Source organism: Numenius arquata, chromosome 2, assembly GCF_964106895.1.
Source record: "Numenius arquata chromosome 2, bNumArq3.hap1.1, whole genome shotgun sequence".
Lineage (NCBI taxonomy): Eukaryota > Metazoa > Chordata > Aves > Charadriiformes > Scolopacidae > Numenius > Numenius arquata.
In genome coordinates, this window is record NC_133577.1 from 55,872,919 (window position 1) to 55,893,722 (window position 20,804).

At 38.1% G+C, this 20,804-nt stretch overlaps 2 protein-coding genes across 4 annotated transcripts in view; both read left to right on the plus strand.

Moving 5' to 3' along the window:
• SPTBN1 (spectrin beta, non-erythrocytic 1) overlaps nt 1-5,648 on the plus strand; it is a 137,527-nt gene extending 131,879 nt beyond the window's left edge. Inside the window, exons 35-38 of the mRNA XM_074162969.1 lie at nt 91-329; nt 1,576-1,749; nt 3,798-3,840; nt 4,213-5,648. Coding sequence (XP_074019070.1) covers nt 91-329; nt 1,576-1,749; nt 3,798-3,840; nt 4,213-4,428 — 672 coding nt within the window. The 3' untranslated portion in view covers nt 4,429-5,648. The remainder of the gene's footprint in view (nt 1-90; nt 330-1,575; nt 1,750-3,797; nt 3,841-4,212) is intronic.
• Nucleotides 5,649-14,517: 8,869 nt separating this feature from the next.
• The window catches only part of EML6 (EMAP like 6), a 125,147-nt gene continuing 118,860 nt past the window's right edge, over nt 14,518-20,804 (plus strand). For all 3 annotated transcript variants that reach the window (XM_074163841.1, XM_074163849.1, XM_074163859.1), the window contains exon 1: nt 14,518-14,714. In XM_074163841.1, the coding sequence (XP_074019942.1) occupies nt 14,518-14,714 (197 nt within the window). The remainder of the gene's footprint in view (nt 14,715-20,804) is intronic.

Sequence of the window (20,804 nt, forward strand, 5' to 3'; positions counted from 1 at the left end):
CACAGCCACTTTGTGCAGGGAAACAGATTAGCTGCAAGATACTGCAGTGTTTAGAGGCTTCTAGCTGAACTTTTTTTCAACTGTTCCTAGGTGGCAGAAACTGCAGAAACAAATGAAATGGTCAATGGAGCTGCAGAACAGAGGACAAGTTCGAAAGAGTCTAGTCCTGTTCCTTCTCCAACGGCAGACCGCAAAGCCAAGACCGCCATTCAGGCCCAGACTGCTGCTACCCTACCAGCCAAAACACAAGAGATTCCTTCAGCTCAGATGGAGGGCTTCTTACATCGCAAACATGAATGGGAGACACACAGCAAGAAAGCCTCGAGCAGGTAAAATACTCGATGCTTAATGCAGCTAATTGCATCTGAACTTAACAAGTAAGACAGTAAATGTTATCCTTGCTGCTTAAGACCTTTCAGGCTTATGCTCCTGTTGTTGTGGAAACTGTGTATGCGTGGCTGAACAGTGTATTTGATGAAGTTGCAGTCTAAAGATGGTAGAAAATGCAGTGTTAGCCATATTTGGAAAGTGGAAAACTGAGGCATAAAGATACCATGACTTTCCCACTTCACATGATGAATTTGTGGCAGTAGAGGGATTTGATTCCAGATCTCTGAAGTTGTATGTTACTACAAGAAAAGAAAATCACGTAGGCGTGAGAATAGAAATGTCCATATTTGACATTTTCTATTTGCACATTAGCACTTTCCACCTACTCTGTAATCTGTTCAGAAGAGAAAAGCGGGTGTAGATGACTTTTTTATGCTTTAGTTGATTCCGTTCCTAAGGACCTGTTTGTGCGGTTCTCAAGCAGGCAAAACTTCTGAGATTTCTGTCTGCACTGGAAAAGCAGACTAGGGTCCTTCATGACCTGAGAGAGCTCTTGAAACCAAGTTTGTGACTTGGCTAACAAGTCACCACTAGCAAGCAGTGACGTACACCAACATCTGACGGATTTGGTAGAAGCTGAAGTAGTGAGTAGAGCTGAGTGCAGCCCATAAATAAGCACAGTACTACCATAACTTTTGTTCAGCTAGAGTTGTTCACACTGGAGAGTTACTTTGAGGCTGTGACAGTCACCAGTTCTCATTTAGGGACTCTTATTTCTAGTAATCATTGATTTTTGTAGCTATGTTAAAGAATGAGGTGGATGATGCCACTGAGTATTTGTAAAAATCAAGGATTTCATATGCAATCTATTCGTTAGATTGCAGCACAATGAGAATTCCTTCTGCAATAAAACATAGTCATTAAAAGATCAGTCACTTTCTCTCCCAAGCATGCAAACTGCCTACCCTGCCAAACAGTCTTTCTACTGTTAGTATATGCTTATGTGCTATCAAAAAGAGTTCTGGAAATCTGTATTCTAGTTGACTCAAAGTCAGTACTTTTGTCTTGAAGCCATGCTTTTATAAGAGAATTTGCTGTCTGCAGTTTGCAGACATGCTGTATTCACATCCTCAGACTGAACTAGTCTCCATTATCTTATAGAAATAACTGTGTTAGGTTTCTCCAGTTCTGCAGGTAAAGAGCATTAGATTTATAAATACTTTTGTTGTTTTCCATGTCTTAAAGATCATGGCATAACGTGTACTGTGTCATAAACAACCAAGAGATGGGCTTCTACAAGGATTCAAAAGCTGCTGCTTCTGGTATCCCCTACCACAATGAGATTCCTGTCAGCTTGAAAGAAGCAGTCTGTGAAATAGCGGTCGATTATAAAAAGAAAAAGCATGTATTCAAGCTAAGGTAAACCTGTTGAAGCATCTTGCCATTAGTTTCTGTTGTGGTGAGTATGTTCACTGTGTGAATTCGTGGGAGGATCCAGCCCAGGAACCGATCATAATTATTAACTGCAGTATCTACTTTTCTGAACAAGCTCTTCCCCATGCTGAAACATGGTATATTTATCAAAGGTAGCACACACAAAACAATATCAAAATAATCTGTGCACTTTATTTACATCTGGGACAAGACTATATGTGTCTGCCTAAAGTTAGGAGCCAGCATTTAAAAATACTGGGCTTTTCAGCTCTTCCCTCTGGAATTAATTGAAAAGAGCTGAATGTTCATGGTTTTGCTCTTTTCACAATCAAGCCTCTTGTTTAATTTTTTCAGTACGGATTTAGGAGACTACTGAAGACATGTCATGTTTTCAGGTCTAGAACAGGTAGTTACAGACCATTTAATTTTGAAGTATGTGAATTACTTGCTGTTCAAAGGTTAAAAAAATAAGGCTTTTCCTTCCAAGATTGTGTTTCTGTTTTGCTGATCAATCTTTAGTGCCAACAGTAACAAAAATCTTAATATTACACAGCTGCTAGGTGCTTCTGTCAAAGGAGACTCACATTATGAACTGATCTTGTATTCCAAGTTCATGTATTCCAAGATAGAACTTTTTTCTTTTTTTTTTTTTTTTTTTTTTTTTCAATTTTACATTGATCCAAGAATCCTCTAAAGATGATAGAATCCATATCCAGGGAAATTTGCTTTATAGCAAATAGATAGGGAAATACATAGCAAATATTTAGGGAAATTTACCTTTCTTGAAGACAGGCCTGCAGCTATGTGATTCATTATTTATACTAATTTAAACATCTCTGAATGGATAATGTAAGGATATGCTGTTCCAAATGCAAAGTTAGGCAGAAAAAGTGCTTGCCCTTCTTTCCACAGTACCCTGTCACCTGCATCAGGGCTCTCAGGTAATTGCGTGTAGTGTATTTTCTTTACTCATTCTCATTAGGAGAGTCCCCAGCGAGTTCACCAGCTTGTCATGTCAAATCTGTCTCTCCAATCTTAGAAGGGATATGTTGTTGAACATCTGAGAGGCTTGAGGTCTCTACAGATCTCACGTGCAGGCAGATCTCCCACAGAAAGGTCTAGTTGTGATCTATCGACAGTACAATGGAAATATTTTTCTTAATTTTTTAAAGAAGAAAGCAAGGCATAATTACATTGTTCCAAGTGTCTGTCTGTCTTTGCTGTTATTTTACTGTTTAATATTTAATTTAATTTCACAAAGAAATTTTAAAATGTTTTCTTTTTGTGGGAGAAGATCAGGTAGCCTGCAACACAGCAGCCACTGACCCTGCCTCCTACTTGTTCAGATGCCTAATCTGGTGTTGCTCAGTATTTTTTTTAATTAATATATATCTTCACATACATTGTGAAATCCCAGTTAAACCATCTGAGTAAAATCAGCACAGAAATAAAACAGAAGGGAGACTCTGGCCTTAAGTGTGAGAAGATGCTCATAATAGTCATGAGAATAATCATAAATAATACACAGTACAGTATCTTGAGTCACCTCCACAGTAGTTATGGCAGCAGAACAGCTGCAGAATTTTGCTAGGTTTCTACAAAAGCTATGAAAACTCTGGGTGTTGCCTGTGACTTTGGTCTTTTTAAAGTATATAACTTTTATAATGTCTTTTGCAAAAGATGAAAGATCTGCCTGAAAGCGATTACTGAAACAGCAGTCGTCAGCTGCTGAAGATCGCAAGCTCTGCAGTGCATCCTGACATACTGGAACACATCCACTATCAACATGTCTAGAGACCAGAACATGTTTAGAGACCAGAATATGCAGTGTGTGTGGCTGCCCTCTGCGTGACAGTATGAGATACCAAAACATGAATTGTTGGAGTGTATTTGTGTACATATAGATGTTATGGCTGTCCCACGTAGTCCCATATGTATGTCTCAGTGTGATTATGTACTGTAGCTAAACAAGCAGGAGTTGATGCAGTGTGGCTACTACTAAGCTAAATTTGTGATGGTGGTTTTCTTTACAGATTGACTGATGGCAACGAATACCTCTTCCAAGCCAAAGATGATGTAAGTTTGTTTTTCTTATTGTTTATTACTGATGTGATATCTGTGGTGTTGTACAACAGGAAAAAAAATAGCTGCTAAGAGCTCAGGGATGCATTTTAATTTTCTGGTCTGCAGTCTTGTGCATACGTGTGCATAATGTGTAGATTCAGAAGCTCCCGTTGGCACCACCAGGGCAGTAGGGCTTTCCAGATACAGCTTCTAGTAGACATCTTCTGCAGGTGTGTAACCAGAAGAGTGCCACATGATGAGTTAGCACCGTGTTTCCTTTCATTTCCCACTTCTATCCATTCCCCTTCCACAATGTTGAGTGAATTAGAGAGGGCGTGTGTCACGCAGATTTTAACAGCTTTCTGCCTTTGGGGCTTCTTGAAGGAGGAGATGAACACGTGGATTCAGGCCATCACATCAGCTATCTCTTCTGATAAAATTGAAGTGTCTCCGACCACCCAGAGCACTCCAGCTTCCAGCCGTGCCCAGACCCTGCCTGCCAGCGTCACAATAACCAGTGAGTCCAGCCCTGGCAAGCGGGAGAAAGACAAAGAGAAAGACAAAGAGAAAAGATTCAGCCTTTTTGGTAAGAAGAAGTGAACTCCATCTCCACACACTGCACTTCTTTGATCGTTCCAGTGGAATTCCAGCATGCGAGCTCAGAACCAATACGTTACTCTCTGTGCCTCATGTTCCTCAATGTGATTGACATTTTTTTATTTATAGAGCATTTTAAAATAAAAAGCCAACAAAAAAGAACCTAAAGTTACATATGTATGAGGTGCATTGGGCAGCTTCTGTAGGAGAGAGAGGACCAGGTTTTGGGGGTTTGTTTTTTGTTTTGTTTTGTTTTGTTTTTTTAAATGAAGTTAATGTAGATTAGATCTTAATATTTAAACCGTTCCTCAATTTTGTGAGGCTGTCTTGGAAAATAATCCACTCCTAGTGCTATTGGTATGCAAGGCAGCGGTGCTTTCGAATCTACTGTGCACATCAAAAACCAATGTACAAATTTTCAAAAACGTTCACTTCCATTTAAGGTTGTTATGCTGAGTCTTGACTAGTAGAGCCTCCCATTACAATTCTAACATTTATTAAAATGATAGTGTATTATCTTTGCTGTAACAGAGTGCAGGTATGCATTAACTTACAGGCAAACCATTTATATCCTGGCATTGGTTATTAATACAACCTGAAGCTTCTCTGCATTAAGTACAACAGATGAGAATGTTGGTGTACAAGATGGATTAGCAGGCTGATACAGTTTTAAATGATCTGTAATTTCAATTTTTTTTTTTTTTTTTTGCTGAAATACATTATATTGTATGTTTCAGATAATTCTAGTACAAAGTATAATAAGACTAGATGTATAATAAACCCTTCGAAATCATTGATAAGTGTAAAAGTGGAACTGAAGCATTTACTGGAAAAGTAATGTTACTCAAATGGTTACTTGCTTGTCAGCTGCAGCACTGTGTGTTATAATTTTGCTACATTACCTTGCTATTTGATACATAGTGTGCATTTCTCTGTCACTGTAACTATTGTAATGAAAAAATTTCATCTTACTGCACAATCAAAAATTACATTTAATAGGAATGAACTTTCAATGACTGGGCCTGTAGTCAAGAGTAGTACTGGAACTGGCTTTCAGTTGTATCGAACTGTACCTCTAGACTTTTACCCTATCTGTTAAATATATGCTATGTCATTAAATGCTTTTAAAACTAAATATGCTGGTTAAGTTTCTTATTTCATTTCTGATTATGTTAAATCATAATTTTGGAAGAGGATCAAAAATAAAGTTATTTTAAAATGTCATCTCTCCTGTGCACTGAAACTAATGCCTTCAAATGTAATTCCATTTTTTTGTGCAAAAGTTCATACTGAAATTGTTTTCTCTCTTTTCACTTTTCTTTATCTTCCTTTTCCCTTCACTTCTCACCTGCCCTCCCTTTCACCCTGCTACCCAAATTAAGTGCCAAAGAAAAAAAAAAGATAAGGAATTAAATCAACGTTTTTTTAAGTATTTTGGCATAGAATTTTTTTGTGAGAAATCCAGCAGAATCAATGGAAGTAAGCATAGACATAGGCTAGGGCAACTGAATGATGTTCAACACCTTATCTAATTGAGGTAAATATCCATGTACTAGTTTGCAGGAAAAGAACATTGTTGTAAATAATCTTATTTCTCCAACTCTCTACCTACCCTTTGCCCAAGTGCTTAAGTCCTGAGTAAATTGGGCCATAATTGAGCTTTAAAATGTACTGAGGACTTCTTGTCCTGCCAGTTTAATTTCACTGGGGTTTTTTATGTCAATTTTTTTAGACATATCTCTTTTAAGGTACAGCCACCATTGCACTTCTGTGATGACATACATTTAATGCAGCTAAGGTGAGTCCAGAGCTCAGTGTTTCCTTGACCTTGTCAGCATTTCAAAGACTAGCATCTTTTCAAAATTTCTTTAAGTTGGATGCCATCTAGGGAACCATCTGAAAGGAGTAGCTCCAAGAAGCTCTAATAGGCATTAGAAGTTTTAAAATCAACAAAATGTAAGGATCCTGTTTTTTAATTTTTTGTGATTATTAAAATACACTCAAATATAATTTTAGATGGAAAGCAGATAAACTGCAAATGAATGTATTTCCAAGCTGCAGTTTCCTGAACGTGTGACCAATACTGTGTCTTAATTACTATCATGGAGTCTAGTGTGTTTTCTGTTTTTCTCTTGTTTCTGAAGTTTTGGGTTATTAAACCATTGAATATTCATGCACATGAGTTTTTAGTCCTGTACTATGACATTGCACTGGTCTAATTATTAGTAAAATGTAGGATAACACCACTAATCTTGTAAATGTAAAATTCAATACAATATAAAAAGCTGAGGTTTAACATTAGAAGAGAATATGACACATTCATCTTAGTTGATTAAAGTACACAAAAATGTTGATGCCTTACCGTATTTACCACTCCAATCAATTTATCACAGCTATCATGATGAGTAATTTCAGATTGACCGTGACTGCCTGTTGTGTGCAATCATGTAGTGTCTTGGTTGCACATGTCTTCAGAATTGTTTTTCTTGTTTTGTCTTGCCTCTTACCACAAGTTTCTGAAAACTACTTGCATAAAAATCCTTTCTGCTTAGGAACTGTTTTCAAGCTGCTGAGGAACAAGAGTGAATTCTAGTAAGCCTTGCCTGTTTTCCCCTTTGGGCAATAAGGATGCAGTTCCCTCGCAGAGAGAATTTTTCCTCTTGGTGGGAGCCTCATATTGCATTATAAGCTGAGAGAAGGTGTCGGAGAGCGGCACCTGAAAGGTTCTTTCCATATCCTGATGAATTAAGTACGATGAGGGTAAAAAACCCAAAACTCATTAGCCACAGGAATTAAGCATGTGTTGGGTGGGAGGGTTTTCTTTTCGATTGATGCAAATAATCTGTTAATCCATCTGTTCTGCATAGAGAATATGTTCTATTGTAGGGTTGTACTCTGTGTGAGGAAGATGAATGGTGAAGTAAAAGAAATGCATGATTAATCTCTGTTCCTGTGAAATACTGTTTAGACAGTTTTTCACTTCACCATGCTCTCTTTTTTATGACTGAGTTCACAAAGAATGAACTTTAAATGTGGAGGGTCTTTAAGAATATACTTTTGTAATAAATAACTTCCAGGTATGATAGTTTTGCTTTCTTTTTTTTGTGTGGAAATTTTGGGGGTTTTTCTACCTTGGCTAATCACAGGTGACTTAATAAACACACAAACTTAAATCACAATGAGTTGGAACAAACATTAGTCCTTTTCATTAACAAAAAATAAACAAAAACCAACCTTAGAAAATCAGGCTGTGCTAAATGCCTGTCAATGTCGAGAATTAAATTACTGGAAAAAGCTGAATGCAGCTCTCTGACACCCAGCTCTACTTGTGTGCTGGACAATTGAGGCCACATACTGACAACAGGAGGAATGAGAGCTGTCAGCCAGCGAAAGTGGAAGAAGGATTCAGCTTGCTTTTGTGTGTCCTGGTATCAAGAAGGTACGTGTCGTGGTTTGGGCCAAGCTGGCCAATGACGACAGATGCTCTCCCCCACCTCTCACTCCAAAGAGAGGAAGAAGAGAGATAAAGACATTTATGAGTTTAGGAAGAACTAAACTACTTCAGTGAATTATCATTAATAAAAAAATAATAATGATGAAATAGATACAATATATACACATATATACCAGACCATATCAAGCTCCCAGGGGGATGTCCCTGGCAGGCACTGGGAAGGTTCCAGACTGGGAACTGGATTCCAGAACACACTGATGGGAATCAAGGTAGATGAACTGACAGGGTCTTCCTCGGGCATCAGTCATCAAAGAAAAGAGCCACTGAAGCAGAGCTGACCCGACCCCTTTGATTCCTCAGCTTTTACACTGAGCGTGGCAGATGGGATGGGATACCCTGTTAGTCAGTTTGGGTCACGTAATCTGTCTGCTCCTCCCCACAGGTGCAACCCCTCCATGAGGTAAACAACCGGCTCAGCTGACCCTGGTTGCCATAGCAACAAGTATAAGCAAGAGCCTCTTTCACGGAAGGGAAAGTCAGCTCTGCTCCCCCCCAAACCAGGACAGTATGCTTTGAGGTCAAGCAGAATGAAACTTGGGTAATAAAGCAGCGTGTTCTCAATGCATCAGGATTTGAATTGTCCCCATGGCTATGGGTGTGCAGGGCCTAGTTGAGGACTCAGTATGCAGTGCTTGAGACTTTATTTTCTTCCTTAATGATGAATGGAATTTTTCCCCTGTTGTCAACCAGTTTTCTCTAGACTCGTGACAGCAATTCAATGAATGTTCTGGTTCTGTTGGATTATTAGGTTTTGTTTCAAAGGATTTTAAACAAGATTAAAGTGCAAATAAGGTAAGGCAGAAACCAAACCCACAATGCAGTAAGTACACGGGGTGAATAGTGAGAATAAAGAACTATATTACAACATATAGCAATTAAATGCAGAAAGACCGAGTTAGAGGTTTTGCTTCTAATTCAGCTTGTACCCTTTGTTGCTCTGCATTCTAACAACAGCCTAGCAGGCTGAGATGTCTTACAGCATGTGCTAATGCTATCGAAGCAAATCTAGGTCTGTTGCATGTGTCATCACCTGACATCTGAGTCACTCCATGTAGCCAAGGCAGCAGAGTGGCTTCAGCAAGCCCACGTGGTCACATCTGCAGTGTGTCATAATGCAGCATATGCAGCGCGCAGCCAGAGCACGGAGCAGCCGAGGGGGAGAGCCTGTGCTTCCCAGCTGTCACACCCACAGGAGAGTCCCAGAACAGAGGATCAGGAGACCTAAAATGGTCTACTTTGAAGTAACGTACTGATTTATTCTGTAAAGTATGAAATGAAGGATTTTCTGCACAAGTGTATATTTCATAATGAATTCTGCCTTGCTTCTTAAGCTCAGCACACTGATTAGCCTGGGGACTGCGAACATCAAATCTACAATGCAATTTAATTACATATGTTGTTCTATGTTTGAAGTATCACTTTTCATATTAATGAATTTCACATAATAGTCTTCAACTGTTAAATGAGATGCTGTGGTGGTTCATTATGTTGTCAAGACAGAAATTATCTGGGCCTAACATGAATTTTGTTACTAGTTTCTTATTAATACTGCTATTCTTTTACTTAGCTGAGAAAAAATTTCCCTTGTTCACACAGTACCAACATTACCCATGACAGGTCACTCTATCTAGAGAGATGCTTAGCTATAACAGATCTGCTACCACCTGAAGTATTATTTGTGCACACAGGAGAATTAAGAGCTTAGATGAAAGTTCTCTTAACTTGGGAAAGAAAAGTCAGATTTTAAAAGAGTTATGTAAACTTGTGGCAAGTTTTAGACGTGTCTCGGATGAATCACTATAGGAAGGAAGCTGAGTCAAGTATGGCAGCCAAGATACTTGGCTGACAGGCAAGGAACGCCACCAACCTTGCTGTGGCAGAAAAAATGAGAGAAGTTTCTGTGCGAAGATCAAGATCTCTGCAATGTTGATAGTAATTTTAAATTGATCACTGAGATTCCATGAAAATATACAGAAAGACAGCCCCAAATGCACGTCTGGATAAAGGCTGGCAGTAACCTGTTAGAGATTAGGTTTGGGAGACCCTTCAGGCAGGAGGTGGAGAGGTGAGTTGCACTGCATTAGCAATGCCAAGGTCCTACAGCGCTCAACCAGGCTCAGTCTCTGCGGATCGTGCTGTTTGCTCTGTATCTCTGGGCTCTGAGCAGGGATGAGCACCGTAGACTAAGACAGATGTTTTTTATCAGTCTGCTGCTGTATGTGGCAGTGCTGGACTGCGCTTAGACATGCAGCAAAACAAACATATTATGGTTGGTCAGAAGGACTTTCTCTCCAGGCTAGGATTTGAAAGAATATGATATGTCTGATCATTCAGAAATGGGCTTGCTTTGCATTTGAGGGTGGATAAGACTCAATTTTTTCTTTTCTCTTTTTTCCTAATACTATTTCTGGACAGATCCTAGCATTTCGTCCATGCAAATCAGTATTTCCGCCCAGAAGGAATAAGAGCTTAGAGCCAATTCCTCTGTTATTATTTTGTAGTTAAATTGTAAAATCACTGAGAGGCATCAATCAGGATTGGATTAATGTAATGCCAGGCTACAAACAAACATAACTAGATCACAGTTCCTGTTTCTGATCCGTCCCCCCAAGTTCTTACAGATTTCATATAATTTTTAAAAATATTTGCAGCTCAAATAAGAGGTATCTATTTTCAAATACCAATGATATTCCATCTCAGTGCATCAGCTGTACATTCACCCATAAAAATATGAGTTATAGATGGTGTTTTGTGTAGCAAAGATCTAGGACATAACAGATGTTTCTGGGAGGGAAAAAAATCTCTATGTTCATTGTTAATCACAGCTCTTAGATATGTATAAGAGCGGGCAGGATGTATCACAGAGAATTGGAGTTAATTTGAGATGTGGTGCTTTTTGGCATCTTCTATACAAGGCATGCTTTAAAACAAACAAGCAAACGAAACAACAACAACAGAACATAAAAAAACCCCAAACCCCTCAAAAACCCCAGCAGCAGTGAATGGTCCCTTCGGCAGAGAGCGAGTGTGGTAACTGTCATTCTGGTGCTACTCGTACACTACATTAGTTTGGTTTTACATTTAAAACAAAAGAAGAAGTAAACGTTGCAGGATATGTGTTCTAGGCTAGGCTAACAGGCTCCTTGCCAGAATGAGGAGGAAAAATGGTGATGCTATTGCAAACTTTTATGTATCTTTTCATTATGTTCTTAAATATATTTTAAAGTATTTATTTTTACAAGAGTTACGTTAAATTTGAAATACATTCAGACTACTCTATTTTGAACATAAATGCCCTTTATTACTGAGGTTCATGCTCTGTCTTGGTTTGTGTTGCTGCCTGCCAGCCTTCCTTGTACTTGTGATACTGAAGTCTCCAGAACTCCCTGTGTGCTTTTTACAGTGGCTAATCTAAAGTAAAGTTTATGTTATTAGGCCTCTATCTCAAGAATTAAATTCAGTTAGATTTATACCCAGTATCAACACTAAAAAGAAAACATGAAAGCATTAGTGATGTTTATGTTGTACTGACAAAGAACGGTAGGTTGTAGTATTGAGGAACAGTTTTAGTAACATGACAGCTCCTGATAAGAATGTTTTTGGGTTTTTTTAAAATTGGAAAAAATACATAAAAAACTCACTGTGAAAGGTAATTCAATCACCAAAAAAAAAATTCACAAAATCCTTGAGAGTACAGATTATAGGAAAATAAGCAAAACTGAACTTGTAGTTCCATGTGTTTAATTTTTTCCTTTAAGGTTTTTTTTGGGGGGTGTTGGTTCATGACTAGTATACTTCATCACTACAATAATGATAATGATTTATAACTAATAATTTTTTCTAAAAGTGAGGATATATTTTTAGTAAAACAATGTCAATTGTAATGCCTCCACAGTTTGATCATACTAAAAACCACAAATTAAAAAGAATATGCCAAAGTTTTATTGAAGTATGGAATACAAAGTTCAACTAGACAGCTGTCACTCACAGAAAGGTGACAGCCATGTAAGCAGAGACTTGAAATTAGTTTGTTTGTCCTTGCTGAGTAGGGGAAGAGCCTATTTGTGATTTGTATTAATTTTTTAATGAGAATTATATAATATAACAAAAAAATCATAAAAAGAAAGCAAAGATTACATGGAAGTTATTCCATTGGATAATTCTGAAATGAGAAAGGATGAAGAATTCATAATTCATTGGAAATCTTATTAGATACCCACATCCACTAGTTGACAAAACAATTTTCCACATTCTGGTGTTTCAGAGCAGGCAGAAATAAAATAACGAGGTTAAAATTGTTCCATGGCTACATGAAGATACTTCACCCAGGTTTCCAGCACAAGTGGATTTGCGTGCCAATGCAACACACAGCTTCTTTAAAACTATTCTTGCTCCTGTCCTTTTGAGGCTACATGAAGAGTATGAATATACAGGAATGGGAAAGGTTATATTAAAGTGTCTCTTCTAGGAGAAAAAGCTTCTGCCTACATGTAGATCACTGTGGCAGCATCATCAGTGGGACCACCCAAGTCTGTTATGCGACCCAACAGAGAGAGGTGAGCAGATTAAAAGCCAACAAAAGGCTAGCTGTATTTTATTAGCAGTTTGTTGGTAATAGAAAGAAAGTGACACTAAGAGAATAGTGCAAATAATTACCCATATGCTGGCTAACTAAAACACTACCATAGCATACCTAGTGGACAATGCCATGGGTGACAAAATAGTGTATTTATGTCGAGACTCCGTTTTCTTGAATTACTGCTGAAAGTGCAAATATTTTTTCCTAACTACAATGTAGCTTAGCAGTTTGACATTCAAAGATAATATATCACCTTATTATTAATGCTGTTGATCCTAGAAATCTTTAAAGACAAGCTTTATTGGACAAAAACTTGTGCTCAATATTAAAGAGCTATTTGTTCTTAAGAAAAGAAACATTAACTTGTTTATTCAGGGGCATCACAAGGTTCTCCCAAGAATAAATTTTGTAACAATGAAACTTAATTTTCTTATATTTTTTTATCTATCTTGAACACTTAAGCGTTTCTTCATGACAAAAGTTAAATACATTTTCATTATTTTAAATGCATTTTCCAAACAGTTACCTAAAAGGAGGCAGGAGAGAGGGTAGATTTAGCAATTACATTTCAAAGTCCCTAAGTTTATTTATCTAAATGCATGGGAGATAGTCACAAAGGCACTCATGAAAGTGCTACACCATATATGAATTTGAAACATTTTAAATAGCTTTTAAAAGCATTCAAATTATGGGCAGAACTGACTTGAACATGAGTAAATAACAGTGGTAAAAGTCTTTGCACTTACATTCCTCAAGGACCACTGGAAGAGAAGGTATTTTTATCCAGAAGTACCATGCGTTCTCTCCTGTAGACCTGGTATATTCCCAAAGGGAAATTAATTCAAGGCAGAGGATTTGTCCCAACAGATTTTAAACCACGGAGATCAGCGCACAGGTGTAAATACATTTGCTGCTTTCTTTGTTCAGTTATTACTGCTTTTGAAAAGGGCTTTTGTAGTAATGGATTTCATGCTTGGTAACAACACAGCCTTTTTAATGGCTGTGTACGTTTGGACAAAACAAGATGTGTATTTTGGTGTGTGACTGCTACTAAGATTTGCCAGGTTAACTGCTGGAAAAAAACAATTAAATGCAGTAAAAATCTGACTGTGAAGAAAGGATAGGCTAATTTTGTTGTATCATCATTTTTCTTAATTGTTGTGAGAATTCTGAATACCACCACTCTGTGGCTAATTGGAGTGGTAAAATTTGTTTAATTACATAGTCGCTGCGGTCTCCAAAAGGAGGAAGCTTTGGGTTGCTGGGGAATAATGAAAGATGGGGTAATATTACCGTATTTATGCTGGATGTTGTATACGAGTCCTCTCTTTCAATAGTATCTCATATAAAGGCTCAGAGCATTGGATCCTGCTGATAAAGCTTAGAAGACCTTAGACCACTGGGAGCTGCCGCAGCATGGACCCAAACAGTGCCCCCCCCCCCCCAAGTATTTGCATATTAACGCAAATATTAATGCATATTGCATTTTAAATACCCACGCATCCTGCAATTCAAAACCAGGGGTATTGGTTTTTTTCTCTCCTTCAGTTTTGACCCAAAGATATACATCTTAAAAAGAGCACCCAGGAAGCTTTCTACAGGAAGCTGCAAGATGGGGGATGCTGCAGGGAGCCTTTGGCAGGTGCTGCCGGTGACGCACGGAAGTTACTTTGCCTTCGGAAAGGAAGAAACCCTGTTTGCTGCTTATGTAGGTGTATTTCTGTGATCTCCCCCGAGAAGCTCCCTGGGTCGCGCAGCGGCGGGAGGCGGCGGATGATGGTGGCGGCGCAGCCTCGGAAGGGGCGGCAGCATCAGACCCGATCCGCGAACGCGTTTTCCATCTGATGAGATCGCGGCTCGGCGGTGCCACCTGAAGCTCCGGCAGCTGGGCAGGCATCGCCGGCGTTTTAACGGGGAGAACCCCGCAGGGGGAAGGCGTTAAGGGGAGGAGGGGCAGCGCCCTGCCGTGTGTGTGCCGTGGGAGAGGGGATGGGTTATCATGGCGGATCGCACAGCTCCTAGGTGCCAGCTCCGGCTGGAGTGGGTTTACGGGTACAGGGGCCACCAGTGCCGCAACAATCTGTACTACACGGCAGGCAAAGAGGTGGTTTACTTCGTGGCTGGAGTCGGCGTGGTGTATAACACCAGAGAGCACAGCCAGAAATTCTTCCTCGGGCACAACGATGACATTATCAGGTAAGGGGCTCGACGTTTCTGTTGGTGGGGTGGGGTGGGGTTTCACGGGGAGGGAGGAGAATGTGGGGCTGGCGGAATCCCCCCGCCTTGTTTCTTAGGGCTCAGCTCGGACCTGTCGTTTTAAAGCAGCTCAGATTTGTTACCGGCAGTCTGGGTGAAAGCTGGGATTCTAGATCCTATTTATTATTTTTGTGGCAAGGGTTCAAGATGTTGCAATAATAAGAGAGAAGGTAAGTTTTTCTATTGCACTGCAGCAAAAGCAAAGCACTCTCTGCACTTAGTGCACCAGCGCTGCAAAACTGTGGAGCCAGCACCTTGATCTGTCCGGAGCGGGAACCCTCGCTCACCCGTTCTGAGATCTTCATGTCTTACAGAAGGCAGGTGTAGCTTTCTTTATGTTCACTAAACCCCAGTACAAGAGTGCCGTAACTCTGGCACATAGGTCAAACTGTTCTCTTTTTTCTTGTTCTTTTTTTTTTTTTTTTTTTTTTAATATCATCTGGAAAATTTCACTCAAAATCAAGTTTTGCTGTTTGTACTCCAGCCAAAAAATGCCAAGCATCCTGCTGCAAGACGGTTACAGAAACATAGGTCTTGAGCCTGGTCTGACCAATTTTTTGTGTCTGTTTCTTCCAAATACTGTTTAAGAAGTGGGTTTAATTGAAGTTGTTGCTCTATAGAAATGTTAATTTTATTGTGCCTCACAAAATAACACAATAAAAATGTGGTTATGGCGCTCAAGGGAGCCTTTTTAAAAAAATCCATCCACAATACAGAAATTGACATTAGTAAAACAGAAAATTAATGTTGTCTGTACTACTTTATGACAGAAATCTGAACCTAGAATATCCTTATAAAGGCGGTTGCATGGTAATGACACTCCTCTGAGCACAGCTAACTTCTGCCCTCCCCATTCACCTAATTCAGCATGAATGAAGCATTTCCTTGATGATGTGAAACCAGACTAGTCCCAGGTGACTCATGGGGTGGTAGTACTATGGAAACATCTGCTGAAGTCAGAGTTTTGACGCTCAGTAGCAAAATCACATAATTGTCACGTAATCATTCCGGAGCCTTGTTTACAGAAAACCATCCGCTTTTCCCAGTGAGAGCTTTTGCCTGCTGTGTAGCACAGAAGCATTCTTCTCCCCTTTATAAAGCAGTAGCATTTCATGAATTACAGTGGATCTGCATAAAAGTTTATTCTGGTTTCAAAGGTATTACCAGTTCCAAAAGGCTGTTTAAATAGGCAATTTTTGCTGCTCAGATCCTTCAGAAAAGAATGAATATTTTAGATGCATATGTGGTGTTATGAAACTAAAGTTTTCCTTATTATATGGACATAAATTTTTATACTTTAAAAGTATGAAGTGTAATCCATGTACAGAGTTGTATATTTTTAAGCTTATGTTTGAAATCCCATTAAATACTAGAAATGTTATTTGTCAAGACACAACTACATGTCTACACATATCCACTGGTATTTACCTGGGCAGTGATGCTTTGGTTCTCTTTTTTTTTCTTCCTTTTTTTTTTTGTTTAATATTCCATCAGATGAGGAAGCTCTGTCCTGTTTATTATACTTGACAAAACTTCCCTCCCAAAACCAATTGTATTGCACAGCTTTTGTGCCCTTTGTTTTAAGACATCTCATATTAGGAGACCACTTTTGACAGCGTAATATTTAGAATGTACAATGGGAAAAGAAAGAATCTAAGTGTCTGATATTTTTATTTTGACACTGCATATGCCTGTTCTGCTCTTTAAAGAAAACTAGGACCTGTTGAAATTAGCAGGTGTTTTGAGAGACTCACTATGTGTCCAACTAATGCTTTGGAAAGATTAGTTTTGTTTCTGATCTGCAACAAGATCAGAATTCTGTAGGACAACTGTACTTTCAACAAAGAATGAAACGTTTGGGTCCAGAAAGCAGGACCAAGAAACGTTGGCCAAGAAACGTTGCTGTCACATGGGGTTTAAGTAAGCAGAGAATCTCCAAAATGCTGCTCTTCGCACCTGGTAATGGTTACCTCCTTTGCTTTTGAGGCACTTTGCAGTCCTTGTTATGTAGTATCCCATCCCTGTAAGCACTTTTAAGTAGATGGCTCCTTGTGTGGTTATCACTGATGTGGCTAATAAGTGGCAGGAATTTACATTCCCACATTTTAGGCTTCACAACTATCATGCAATTAAGATAAATGGGATGAACGTACTTATCCAATTTTTCTGGTTTTGTTTGTTGTTTACTTGCCTGAGACCAGCTTGTTATCAGCAATGCATACATTTGTAGTCTAACAGGTTGTAATTTCTGAAGAGATTTGAAACACGATTTAAAAAAACTTGCAGATTTTGGAAAATACTGCAAAATCATTAAGACTGGAAGACCTTGAAGTGGGCAGATCTGCTTCCGAGGACTGCTCTTAGGTCCTTCTGTGTTGAAAGGTTTCAGTAAATACTATTTTGTGGAAAAAAATTGATGAACCCACGATTCAGAGGCTTGAGAACTTGTGTGTTACCTTGAAGTGTTAATTAAAATCATGAAAATGGATATTTGTCTGTGGTGGAAAGGTTATATATTTAGTGTGTTTTCACAAGGTTAATAGTCCTGCCTCTTGGTTTGTATCAAGATAATGCAGTTGGACCTAATTTAGTTTGGGCTAAAGTAGACCAGACTGTATTGGATTAGTGGAGAAATGCCATTTTTTCCAAGATTCATATTTGAAAAATAAGCTCTATTTGTATAAGAGACGTAACATACTGCACTCAGCTAATAAGGCTGATGTTCAGAGTACGAACAAGTGAGCTCTGAAGTGTTTCGTTTTCTATGCAAAGCCACTACAAGGTGCTGTGCTTCCAAGCTCTTCCTTCTTGAGTAGTTTAAAAGTGGAGGTTGCAGTAGCTCATTATAATGGCTGCAAGTTAATGAGAATCTTGCAATTCGTGCAGTATCGCTGCCTTCAACAAAATTCATGCGAGTGTAGGATTTATGTTTAATATAACCACTTTCAAGACTGGGTCATTGGTTTTGACAATAATCGAACACTTTCAAAAGAACAGGTTTTCCTACTTTTACATTGTGTGTTACTTGTATAACAGCAAGCAATTAGATCATTCCTCTTTTTTTCTCTTGGTGCAATGTTGAATGAAGGCTGTTCTTTCCTATATTTTTTTTTGCAATTTATGCATGTGAAAGCCAAAAAAAGCTTGCCACAGAAAAAAAGCAAAAATAAAAATATAATCAGTTGAGATACTTCTCATTATAATTTAAAATAGACTTGTTTTTGTTTATTTTTACAGAATTCATTTGTAAAAAAGAGGTTCCTAGCTTTGAGAAATTTTTCTGATGGTGTAATAATAAAGTTGTTACATCTCCCTGTTCTTGTATTTGAAGGAATTTCTGCAGTATTGAACAGTTTTCTTGGATATGTCAAAACTTACTAAGAGAACACCTTTGGCAGCATATTGAAGGCTTCACCTGCACCTTTAATATATCCTAGTTTCCTGTTATCTGGTATGTTATAGTATTGTGCATTTACAAAAGCACATTTTGCATTCCACTGGCCTTGAAGCAAGTCACTTGTGAGGCAGAGTGCCACAAGAGACTGCTCCCTGTCTCAGGTCTCTCTGGGGTATTTGCTGCCTGGGCATGGTACCTGGAAAGCCAGCCTATTATCTATAGATACCAAAGCATGCTGTTTATGTAAGGCTGTTTAAAATGTAGTAGCAATGTCGGATTTATCAGAATATTGCTGTAAGTATGCTGGTGTGTGTGTTCCACTGTGCTGACAGATTGAGATTAAAAATGTGGATGTGCCAGCGATGAGATTTACTGTGCTGCAAGAGTGACTAGAGGCCTGGTTTGTTCTTCAGAGTGATCATTTCAGGAGACAGGATGCGTATTGGAACATGACTGCACATTTTCTTGTCTTTCTGCAATTGGGGGAAAAAAGAAATACGGTGCTTGAAGCAATGTTATACGTTGTTGACTGTAGTAAATGTAACTTTAGCATACGTAAATTGGTGGCAGAGGTATGCAAATCAAACCCCCAGAGTTAAAAATATCTTACGCTGTACTTTAATATTTTTATTTAAACTTATGTATTATCATAATGCTTCTGTTTATAGGGTGGTGCTTATTTAAAGGGATATAAAATACTTTATTTTCTGTTTAGTTGCTACCATTTGGATGGTAAGTGACAGCACTTGTTTGCGATAGAATGATGTTACTGTGGTTATTTTTTACCATAAGTGCATGGAAGGCTGTACTGTCTGTAGCTTGTGATAAACCTTGACTTTAGTCACAGAAGGTGCCCATGCAGGACTGCTGAAATGTAGTGACCTAAAAGACAGCAAAGTAGCAATGAAATCATCCAAAATTTTCAACAACAGAAATTCCAGGACAGTTTCTTATGCAAATGCTATGCAAGTTCCTATGCAAAGCCATTAAAACTCCGAAGATAGGACTTTGGAACAGCTAGGGTGAAGCAGAGTCTGAGATCTGTGTATCCTAGTGGGCTTTGGGAACTGTTTTGAGACAGTAGGTTGTTAAAGGAATTTCATATTAAAGAAATTAATCCCCCATAAAACCTCATCTAATCAGCTTATTGCTTCTTTTGCTTTCGTTCTCAAAAAAAAAAAAACCAAAAAACCAAAAAACAAAAAAAACAACAAACCACCCAGGGGAAAATGTAATTTATTTAATGAGGTTCCAGCGGCAGCTATGTTTGCTCTGCTTGATTGCTGTGCTGCATTTAGATTTTTAAGTCTTTACTAGGGTATGAGCTGCTATAAATACTTGTCTGTTGCCTTAATATGGATATTTAAGAAACATGTTGGAATATATATATTTACAGTATCTTATTGAATGTGATTTTAAAAATGCACAGATCAGTTAAAAATGCAGAGAAACTCTCAGTAGGCATTTGTAGCAATATGTCTATGAGAATTGCTGTCATTTAACTAGAGTATTTAAACAGACCAGTCCATATAAATTCCAGTGATATGTCAGATACGGTAGCAGAACAATAAGTAAGATTTATTGCTTGTCCAGTCACAGCTCGCTTGCTTGTTTGGACAAGTCAAAAGATACTTGTTATTAAAAATAACAAACAAATAAAAATTGCAAGTGGAGTTCTTGAGCATTTAAATCATCAGATTGATTTAACTCATTGTCAAAATGAAAAAGAAATAAACATGCCCAGTGTTTCCAAAATGGGAAACACTTGTATTTCTCCATAGATGTTTGGTTTTTTATTATGTTTCTATCTTTTCACAGCTGAAAAAAAGTCAAGTATTTTTAAGTCTGTATCAGCTAGTATATTACATTCTATATTTAATTTCTGTGAAGCAACTCATTATCACACAGAACTGAGTATGTAGCTTATTAAATATCAAGGGTTTGGTATGCATTAGTCTTACATTGGAATTTTGCAGTTAGAGATTTCTCTGTCATGTTATTTTACCTTTTTTCTCCACTGCTTACAGTATATTAAAAAAATTAAACTAGATAATTTTTTTTTTTTTAACATTTGCTCTGCATTAACTGTGCAACTCTTTTACTTATTTTATTTCAATTTGATTTAATATGACTAGGAACCATCAGGTAGTGGTGCATAACAGGATAAAAACTCATAGAAAATGTTTTTATATGAGTAACCTTAATTTCACATTATCTTTTTAGTTAGAAGAATGGGGGGAAACTTATGGGAAAGTTTTGTGTTACCATTTTCTACTATAAAACTTCCTGCAAAAGTATACAGATTCTAATTTTTAAAGAAGTTTATAAACTGCATCTTGTAGGACAGAAGAGATCAACCTCCATGAACTATTATTCCTATCTTTCTTACTGACTAAATGGATGTCAGATAGTTTTATCTAGGCAATTTCCAGATACTTATTTTCTTTCTTCTAGGTCTTAATGAAGTTTTTGCAGAAAGAATGACATCTTTCTTTTAAGGGTTAATAGAAAAATAACAGTGTACATTTCAGCAATTAGTAGTAAAAATTCATACTTTCGCCCATGATAACTTGTTTGTACGTGAGTATCTCAAGAAAGAATTGTATCTGGTAGGGGTTACAAATTTGCTTCCA